Here is a 10,636-nt window from a genome sequence, read left to right as displayed (position 1 = left end):
GATATTGAGATTTAATCAATATTTATACCTACAATCTATATTTATAATAATCAATAGCTATAATCAATAATGTGTATCTATAACTAATAATCAATTAGTAATCTATATTTATGCCAAATTGAGAACTATTCTAAATACCTTGTAGATGTAATTGTAAATAATTTTATAATGTCTGGGAGGAGTCATCCAATATACCAATACATAGGGGAAAATGTGCCCAGTAATTTATTAATACACTGCTGGAGTTTGGGGTATGAATCCCACCATAGAGAGTGCCATCGCTTCACAGGGAATTTATAGTAAGGACAGTAACTATTCATATAAAGCAAATACTCCCACTGTCCTGCATGTGGGCCTCCTCCATCGGAAAATGGTCCATGTGGGTTAGCTCCATGATTTGTCAGCTGTGTTCTTACTGTATAATTCTGTGGTTGAACAGGTGGTAATGGACCTTCAGAGAGCCTGCTCACCTTATCCTCTGGTTTAAAAAAACACACGCATAGTGCTAACTCTCTCAAGTATCTTTCTGATTTGGAAAATCACCTTGAAAAACAACAAAACTAGCAGTGACATGTTTAAATACCTCCCCCATGCATGGCTGAAGTGAGATATTCTTAAGAAGCCATAGACTGTTGAGTGAAAATCCCAATTCCAGGCATTTATTGCCTCTCTCGGTATTATTGGCCGTAGAGACCCTTATGACCTCATAACCTACAAACTTTATTGTCTCTACGGCTCTTTGCATCCCAGAACTAAGTGGAAGTCCCTGTTGCTGAAGTTGTCACATACTTGAGTTGAAGGACATGGAGAAATCAGGCTTGGTTATGGCTGGAAGATCCCACCCCCATGCTAGCTCACTTTCATAGCGCTGGAAAGCACTATGAAAGGCTGCTGGGGGAGGGTTCATACCAATAGTTCAGCTATGGACATAGTGTGCTGATGCCATGGTGTGCCAGGAAAGATAAGCTCATTGGTAGAACAGTGGTACAACTAATATGGGTGCAGCCAGTATTTGCCATTTTCATGTAAAGCCTGCTTCATAGGAGAAAACTCATATTTTCCAGGACAAAACCTGGTCCCCAATGGGGAGGCTACTGCTATTATGTTGTTTAATAGTTATTACATGTCTTCAAAACATTTTTGATTATGGACATAGATTACCACTGCTGTTAACACTGGTTGTAGTAGAACACTTTTTTTTAGTATGTGTATGTGTGTGTGCACATGTGAGTAGAGATGTCCATGGAAACTGGAAGCCTTGGATTCCCCCCCCCCCTCCAGAGCTGAAGTTACCAGAAGTTATAAATCACCCAGCATTTGTGCTGGGAATAGAACCTGGGTCTTCTGCAAGAGTAGTACAGTCTCTTAACCATGGGATTGTAACGTCTCCTAACCTGAGAAACACCTCTCCTCAGTGAGGGGATAGTTGCTGTGTTGTCACAAAAGGTCATGGTACTGAGAATAAGGACTGTTGCTGTAGCATACACACGATGTTCAGCCATCAATGGAAGAAAATAACCAGACATCTATATTACTCCAAGACAGGGAACTTTGCAGAAGAGGCAGAATGGGGCAGGGGTGGGGGTGGGGGAGTGTTATATGCTTTGGATTTACTTTGAGTGGAAACAGGAGAAAGGAGGCTCACAAGATTCAGGGTGCTCTGAAAACCTCTCACAGGCTTAAGAAGCTGACTCCAGGAGTTTAGGTAAGTAGAGCACAATTGCTACAGGGAGCACAGGGAAGCAGGCACAGCCAGGGACCGCAAGTTGTACTCTCTGTGGCTACATTGTGACATAATTCCTCCTTTCTAACTAACTGTGTGTATACGTAAATTACATTTCAAAAACATTTGTCTGAAGAGCTTTTACTTCGCAATTTAACACAGCCAAGGTAAATACTTTCTGAGAAAAACAAGTGGGGGACACCATGCAGCTTGTGCCTTTAGGTCTGAACCAGAGGTGATAAATGAGGGGGAAACAGTGCAAAGGACAATACGCCTGCATAGCTCACAAAGCGACTTTCTTCTCTGGTCAGTGACTTAAGAGAAAGGAGAAATGAACCAAAGGTTTTAACAATAAACAAGAACTTGTTTCCAGAGTATCAAAGAACAAACTTTAGTGACCATGAGGTAGCTACAAGTTACCTATGCAGATTACTTTTCTCATTCTTCTGAAATGAGAAAAGATTTATTAATTAATAATGAAAGGCATTGTCCAACATATATCCTAGGCTCATCTGAAGTCTGGTGATTCATGGCTCAGCTTTTCCCTAAATCAGCAGGTCCCCTATGACGTTACAAAACCTGGTGGCTGTTAAGTCTGAATCACTAGAAAGAAAATATTAATCCTTCAATCTTAGAGTCAACTCTATAAGACAATAAAACTTAAGAACACGTGAAAAACATGTTATATATGTTTTCCAAACACTTGCAAGTTTATACTGCATCACAAATGCCTGATGTTTGCTGAAGTCTAACTTGATGCTCGCCCCCAACTATCACTCATCACTTTCTCTCCAGGACGAATTCTGTTACAGTCGGTATGAAATGAATGTCTTTTGCCAGGTTTACCACATGCATTTTGCTTACATGGTTTTTCTCAGTCATGAGTCTTCTGATGGTTGGCAAGAGATGAACTCTGACTGAAGGCTTTCCCACATGCTTTGCATTTATAAGGCTTTTCTCCTGTATGAATTCTCATATGTGTCATAAGTGATGAACTCTGCCTGAAGGCTTTCCCACATACTTTACAGTTAAACGGTTTCTCTCCAGTATGAATTCTCTGGTGTTGAATAAGGGCTGAGCTTTGGTTGAAGGCCTTTTCACAGTCACTGCACTTATAAGGTTTCTCACCAGTATGAATTTTTCGGTGAGTATTGACTGCTGAGTGAGAACTGAAAGCTTTCCCACATTCCTTACAATGATATGGTTTCTCACCCGTGTGGATTCGGTGATGGATATTAAGTCGTGAGATCCAGGAAAAGGCCTTTCCACATTCATCACACCTGTATGGCTTTTCTCCAGTGTGGATTCTTTGATGTTGGATAAGGGCTGAGCTTTGGCTGAAGGCTTTCCCACATTCCTTGCACGCATATGGTTTCTCTCCAGTGTGAATTCTCTGGTGTATAATCAAGGCTGAGTGGTAACTGAACACTTTGCCACACATATTACAATGGAAGGGCTTCTCTCCCGTATGGATACGGTGGTGTCTGCTTAGTCGTGATATTGATGTAAAGGCTTTCCCACACTGGCTACACTCATATGGTTTCTCCCCGGTATGAATTCTATGATGCTGGATAAGAGATGAGCACTGACTAAAGGCTCTCCCGCACTCATTGCACTTATAAGGCTTTTCTCCAGTGTGGATCCGTTGGTGATTATTGAGGGATGAGCTGCCTTTGAAGGTTTTGCCACATTCCTTACATTTATAGGGTCTCTCTCCAGTGTGCATCCTCTGATGCCCAATGAGAGAGGTAGTGAAGCTGAAAGCCTTCCCACACTCAGCACACATGTACGGTTTTTCTCCAGTATGGACTCTCAGGTGCTGTGTTAGGGACGAGCTTTGGCTGAAAGCCTTCCGACATTCCTTACATTTGTAGAGCTTCTCTCCAGTGTGGATCCTCTGGTGTTTGCTCAGAGAAGAACTGTGGAGAAAGACTTTCCCACAGATGTTACATCTGTAACACTTGCGCATTGTGTTGACTCCCGGTGGCTTAAATAGAACTGAGCACTGCTGTGAGCAGGGCTTTCTTCCTCTGGAGACAACTCCAGGCCTTCTAGCAAATGGAGACTTTATAGCAGGATTTCTCATGAGTTCAATGCCTGTAAGGCCCCTCTCTTGCATATAGTCTTTTCTAATGGAAAGCAGCATTTTGCTGAAAAGTTTGTTCTTTTTGCCCTGTTGCTCCTCTAACTGTTCCGCGTTTGCATATGTTTTTCCCAATATGAAGTCAAAAAAATCATCAGCTCTGTGATTTTTCAAGACTTCCTTATTTTCTTCTTTGGAAACTATGGGTTCAAACAAGCTCTTCCACCCTAAATGAAGCAAAATGTAAGTGACTCTTACACTAGAAATAAAGGAAAATGATAACGAAATTCATGAGCACAGCTAAAATCCAAACTCAGAATCTTAGGAAAGGTTCGGAACAAGGACAAAGGAAAAGAAACAGGAGGGTAGACATGCCTGAAGGGAAGGGTCTGAAGAAGTGTGTGGGGGTGGGGGGAGGTTGGGGCTGAGTACATCAGACGGCATCTCTCCCAGTAGGGTGGGTGCCAGTCTTGATTCAGCAACAAAGCCTGGGTCATCAGGTGTTTCTGAGCAGAGCTTGTGTTACATTCAGTTTCATCACCCAGATCAGTGTCAGTATACTAGGTAAATCCCAAAAGAAAACTGTAGAGAGGAAGAGGAGGAAGGGGAGGAAGAAGGGAGGAGGAGCTCTGGGAAACAGTTTCAGTCTCGGCAGTGCCACTCTGGCCCTTGTCACATTGCTAATATTGTAATGAGTAATATTGTCTCAATAGACAATGCAAAGGCCGCGGGTTTTGGGAATTACAGGCAATAGCAAGGCAAGGCCAACTCCCACAGGCTTCCATTCAATAGTCAAGTAACCAAATTGCCAAAGAAGTAACTAGGGCTTTATGAAAACTGTGTAAGAACAAACAAAACCAAGGCAATGTGCAGTAGGGGTAACTACAGCCATACTTGAAGCTGGGTGATAAGAAGATGAAATTGAAGATAAAATCTAGAGTCCAAGATGGCAGGATGGGTAAAGGTGCATGCTTGCCAAGCCTGACAACTGGAGTTCAGTCCCTGGGACTCAAATGGCAGAAGTGTTGGGAAATGTAAGTACTTGTCCCTTACAGCTCTCTTCCTCCCCACCCAGCTGTAGAACTCCCGTGCTCTCACGGTTGATCAAACAAGGTTGTTCTCATAAATTTCCGGTGTGCAGTGCCTGTGCCTTGACTCCAGGTGTGGGTGGTGCATGATTTCCTCCTATGCTTAGCCCTGGCTTGGGTATACAAGCCCATTACTCTCTGTAATGAAGGGCTGCAGCTTCCTCTTCATTTCTCGTGGTGGTCTGTTAAAGTGTTTCAATCCCAACACCCTCCGCCAAGCTCGGTACTCTGGCCGTGCAGGCACAGTAAGACGGAAAGCACTGATTCTTGAAAGCCGTTCTCTGAGCTCCACACTCAAGCAATGGCTTATTCCCCAACCCCATCCTGTACAATATAAATAAATCAGTGTAAAAAGACAGGATATTTAGGAAACACTATAATAAATGAAACTACAGATTCAAAAGAAATGAATATATTTTACAAAGGAGCTTTCATGCTCTTGATTATAAAACAGGTCACCTGTACAGAAAACAGGAGAAATAGAAATCAGGCTGGGACTTGTTATCAACACTCATTGCTCAAAGACAGTAGAGTGGAGTCAGGTGTGGACACTGCTGAGTGGGAATGAGACATCTAAAGCCAGAACTCTACCCCAAAGCCTATTTCCAAAGGAGAGAAGAAAGAACTTAAGACCCACACATAAACTCTGAAAAGGTTATTTGTGGAAAATATCCTCATCAACACAAAGGAAAATCTGAAGAGAGTTCAATGAATGACAACCCAAGATGAAACTGACTCAGAATGCCAGAGAGAAATGAATTCTGGATAAATAGCAGGGTCCAAGAGAATTATCCTCTGGTGCCAGAAACAAAGACAAAATTCAAAAAACAGAAAGTAGGCACTGTGATGCAGCAATCAGAGTCAAACAACTCAGCCAACAAACCAGGGACTAGGATCTGCTGTACATGGCTTATGAACTGTCACAGTGACAAACAGCCTGATGAATATCTGCAACCCTGCTTAAATTCTACAACTGTCACCACACTGGCACACCTATTTCTCTCATGTATTTGCACATATTCTTCTGTTGTTTTTCCTTAACCACGGATATTGAGTTACAGACAAATCAAAGCAAAAGCCCTTTGTTGGGGACAGATTCATAAGATAGCATTCAGGTATCAGATTTAGACTCATACAATAGACAAATTACAGACAGGAGAGATGGAAGACACAGGTAAAACTATTCCTAGGGGAAGTAATCTGGCTTATTTTCCTTCATGTGACACCAATGCATTTTGGACACTCTGAAGTTATTACTGATGCATTTAAGTGAAAAGTAGAACAAGGGATGCACTACAGCCATGAATGTTATGTTCAAACCACCAAAGTAAAACAGGTTATTAGTGCAGCAAATGTGAAGGGAAGGGAGGGTAGAGGAATCAAGACTGATAGACATTTAGTGAACATCACACTGTAGCTCATGCTCTCAAATGACAAGAGGCATTTGACAAAGTGCAATCTTTGCTTGGAGAATTCACCTCTCCCTCTGAACCTGATGGAGGAGGTAACCAGAAATAAAGAGGGGAGACATGTCCTTCCCAGCAATCTCCATGTGCTGGGACATCAGAGGAGGTCCCTGGCCAATGTCTTCTGAGCATAATCCCCTTGTTGTGCCCAGACAGGTAAGAAATGCCAAGTTCAAGCCCCAATCCCTCTGCCACTTACCTAGATATACACCTTGAAGCATTCCACTTTCCACCATCTGGAAGTCTTCTGCTTGCTCTAACTGAGAGATGACCTTTGGCTTGGAAAAGAGAATCCCTGTTCATGAACAAGAAAACATGAGTGGCCATACTGGCATAGAGGTCCAGGCCAAGTAGACCCTGAGGTTGGGGTACAATGCACAGGAGGAGAAACTTGCTTATAAAGCAGACTAAAACTGGGCTCCTAAACTGTCCAGAGGCAGCCTCAGAAAGTATGTGAATCAGGGCTCTGGCTCAGCATTCCTCTTGGCGGGATGGCTTAGGGGACACATAGCAACAGAGCAGGGGTTGGAGAGCCAGAAAAAACACAAGAGAAAGTAGAGAAGGTGCTTTTTATTATTAACTCAGCCATATTTGGACTTCTCAGAATAGCCAAGGGGGAAAGCAGCCATGACTGAGCCCATCCACAGGCCAAACCTAGACAAACCCTTCACACGTCCTCCCAGGTTAAGAGGTAGGGATCATGCATTTCCATGGCAGAATATGCACCCCAATAAACTCCTTACCCAGTGAGGCCAGGTTGCTGTAGTTCTCCAGCATCACCTCCCGGTACAGGCTTCTCTGTGCAGAGTCCAGATGCAACCACTCATCCTGGCTGAAGGACACAGCCACATCCCTGAATGTCACAGGCTCCTAGAACAGCAAACCCATTCCTGCTCATCCCAGACCATGCCCACACATAGTGTGAGTGAGGAGCAACTCTGTGAGAGTTTTGAGTGTTTCAAGCCAAGCAAGCATTTCTGAACAACAGCTTCATTAACCAGCATGTATTTATGACATTCCTACAGTGAGTCACTGTACCCTAAGGAAATCCAAACACAGCACCCTGCAAGAAAACACCTGACACCACAAAACAGAATCAGGAAGACAGAACAGAGTTTGAGAGCAAGAAATGTATTGATCATGGGAAAGGAGATGGTATGGTGGTTTCCATGTTTTCTGATACTCTAAAAATCACAGGCTGAGCATCCTTGTACAATATCTGAGGCATTTCTGCAGTGGAAATGCTAGGAGCGCACTTTTTCTTTAGCAAGCCAAAGGCACATCTCTACAACCCCAAGCTGGTCACAAAGCTTAGCATCCTTCCTGCTCTGAAGGGGCAAAAGTAAGTTATAAATATGAGTGGCTTGACTTTCCTCCCTGGACATGAAGGAAGAGATAGTCCCTGACTTCTGTTTGTTTGCAGCACTCTGATTCAAATCCAGAGCCTTTAGCATGCTAGGCAAGTGCTCTAACTATAAGCAATATCCCTGCCCACACTCCTTTACTTTCAGAATCTCTGTCCTTTTCAGGTGTGTGTGTGTGTGTGTGTTTTGTCTGAATATGCACCCAAGTATGTCAACCAGAAGTCAACCTCGGGTGTCAAACTCCTCAGTATGCTATCCATCTTGTTTTTGAGGCAGGGTCTCTCACTGACCTAGACCTTGCTGACTCACTACCAGATGGCCAGTGAGCCCTAGGAATCCACCTGCCTCTCCAGGGCTGGGATGACAAATAACATATCATCATTCCTGGCTTTTTTGCTTGAGTTCTATGCATTGCATTGAACTTAGGTTATCGGACTTGTGTGACCAGTAGATTACTAATTGAGCCATTTTCCTAGAGAGTGTGTGAATCTTCTTAATGGCTAAGTCACTTGCCAGACTCAACCCAAAAAAGCTTCCCCAAGGAAGTGGTACCCAGGCCTTTCTTTGAGTAGAGTCATGGCAGGTGCTAATATCATAGCCTTTAGACTAAGGAGGCAAAAACTCCCTGGGTTCCTTACAAAATAAAACAAGCTCAGCCAATCGAGCACCAAAAGAGCATTGTTTGCATCATCAGGAACTCTGCATGTGGACAAGTTTAAACAAAGCTTGAACCTATCAGTTTCTGTGCTGCTTCTGCATTTAAGCTTTCCCTTCTGTTCCTTTGGATGCAGCCCAGAATCACTTCTAGTCAATAGGCAGAAGTTAAATATGGGTATGAAGGTAGGGGCTGGTGTGAGAACAAACACTCTATTGTTTAATCTCAGCTTTATGGCAAAAGGGTATTGGATCTGATGACCATTGATGAGACAAGTGAGTACCAGACTAAACCTACGGTCGGGCCACAAAGCCTCAGGCAGGTTAACATACACTGGGGAGCTTCCCACCAGTCAAAAGTGTGAGGTGGGAAAAAACATTACAAACTGTAGCTGACACCCTTACAGGCTGATTCCACCTCCCAGACTCTGCCTGTGCAACTAAGTTCCTGCTCTAAGAAAATCTTGCTCGCCCAAGCTCTGTGTGTCTTGTTGAAATCTTGTCCAAGAAAATACAAGAACCAGGGGACCATATAACAGCCTGATAGCCTGAAGTCTGCTCAAAAAGTGTGAGTGAAGGAAGGCAGTTAACTCTTGGCCAATGACAATATAACTGATTCATGGAGACAGGAGGAGCCTCCCTTCAGGAGTTATGGCCTCACCTTTCACAGCTTCTGTTCCTCCTTGGGTTTCAAAGCCCAGAGAAGCTCAAGGAAGAGTGAAATAAATGCACCTCTTCCACAGCCTGAAGGCAGCTCAAAAAAGAAGTGATCTTTACTCACCTGATCCTGGGCTGGCAGCAACCTATTGGCCATTTTTCTGCCCCTGTTGTTCCTCCTGGGAAGACACCTGAGGCAGAGAGAGGAAGAGGCTGTGAGGGTCACTCATTCTGGCTGCTTTCCAGTCCTCACTGGGCCAGACCAGGTTAGAGACCACCTGCTGGGCATCTGCACAGCCCAGCCTCCCCAAGCTAGACAGAACCTGGGCATGACCACCAAAGCCAGAAGCAAGCAAAAAGCACATCTTGTGATGGCAACCCAAGACAGAAGTAGCCAACAAGCTCACCTTGTCATTAAGCCTGTGGCCTTTTCACTAGAAATTATGAGTAAAGGCAACTGAACCAAACAGTCACAGCTATTGAGTTCATTAGCAAGATAAAAGGCACCATGGCGTGCAACTCATGGAGGTAAGAGAAGGCATAAATATTCCACACATCTGCAAGTAAAAGAAGTGACTGCAGAAGGCATACCCTTTTCAGAATCCACAAGCTAGAAATGAGTCCTCTCATCCAAGTGGGCGTTTGCCTCTGGTCATAACAATTACCAAAGTCTCTTAAATTAACAAGAACACCCCCCACAACCTCCCCCAACCCACACGCTCGAGAAACAGCATCACTAGACGAAATTGAATTTAAATTTAAGAGGGCATAATAGTAACAAGTCCTAGGTTCCATGACCAGCATCCTTCCACTCCTTTCCAATAGTTAGAGCAAAGGAACAGAACTTCACCTAAAAAGAATACGGGATGTGGGGTTCACTTTAAGACATTTCCAACACCGAAGACTGATAGGAACGAATAAACAAAGTTTCTGCTGCGGAATGGTAAACGGGCAGGGACTGTGCTCAAGGCCACCCTGACTCGCAAACCTGAAGCCGGCGGCTTCCTTGATCGCTATTCGGGCCGCGGGTCCGGAGCGACTGGGAGTCAGGACCAAGGGCCTGCACCTGACACCGAGGCCTCTGAGCGCTCTCGCCGGGCTCGCAACCCTACCCGGCGGGCTCCAGCCGCGCCCGCTCTGCCTGCAAGCCTAGTAAGCCCAGCCAGGGAACCATACTAGGCTCAACTGCGCGTGCGCGCGAGCAAGCTGATTTCCATTATGGACTACATTTCCCAGAAGGCACCGCGACACCCTGTCCTGTGCTGCATGCTGCAGTGTGAGACAGGCGTCTAAAAAGGCTAAATATCAATCAACCGTCCAGTTGCCACCACCACCCAGGCTTTTATGCACGTTTCATTCATAATTACAGTGGTAATACTTCCAAAAAGGGCAAAGTGAGTGTGCATTAAAAATGTAGAAGAATGAGGCTCTGGTTGCTTGGTTTTTAGATGGAGAGAGACCTGTCCCTTTTCATTCTTATTGAAAATGTTTTTTGTAGCCTACAAAAGAAACAATATACACAATTTTTCATTGCGGGCTCATACTTCAGGCAAATAAACTGCCATATTAGCTATTACCGCCACTGGCAGCCCAGATTTTCA

At 44.2% G+C, this 10,636-nt stretch overlaps 2 protein-coding genes across 2 annotated transcripts in view; both read right to left on the bottom strand.

Moving 5' to 3' along the window:
- Positions 1-10,636, bottom strand: part of Canx (calnexin) — a 1,018,992-nt gene that overhangs the window by 500,951 nt on the left and 507,405 nt on the right. The gene's annotated exons all lie outside the window — the stretch shown is intronic.
- Positions 2,413-9,196, bottom strand: Znf879 (zinc finger protein 879). The gene is made up of 4 exons (XM_051180781.1): positions 9,160-9,196; positions 7,104-7,230; positions 6,560-6,655; positions 2,413-4,033 (listed from the first exon to the last, which is right to left on the bottom strand). The coding sequence occupies exons 1-4, from the start codon at positions 9,190-9,192 to the stop codon at positions 2,598-2,600; spliced, it is 1,692 nt and encodes a 563-aa protein (XP_051036738.1). The 5' UTR covers positions 9,193-9,196; the 3' UTR covers positions 2,413-2,597.

This window comes from Phodopus roborovskii, unplaced genomic scaffold, assembly GCF_943737965.1.
Source record: "Phodopus roborovskii unplaced genomic scaffold, PHOROB, whole genome shotgun sequence".
In the NCBI taxonomy this organism is placed as follows: Eukaryota; Metazoa; Chordata; class Mammalia; order Rodentia; family Cricetidae; genus Phodopus; species Phodopus roborovskii.
Note: the sequence above shows the minus strand (reverse complement) of the source record. Positions and strands in the feature narration are given on the sequence as shown.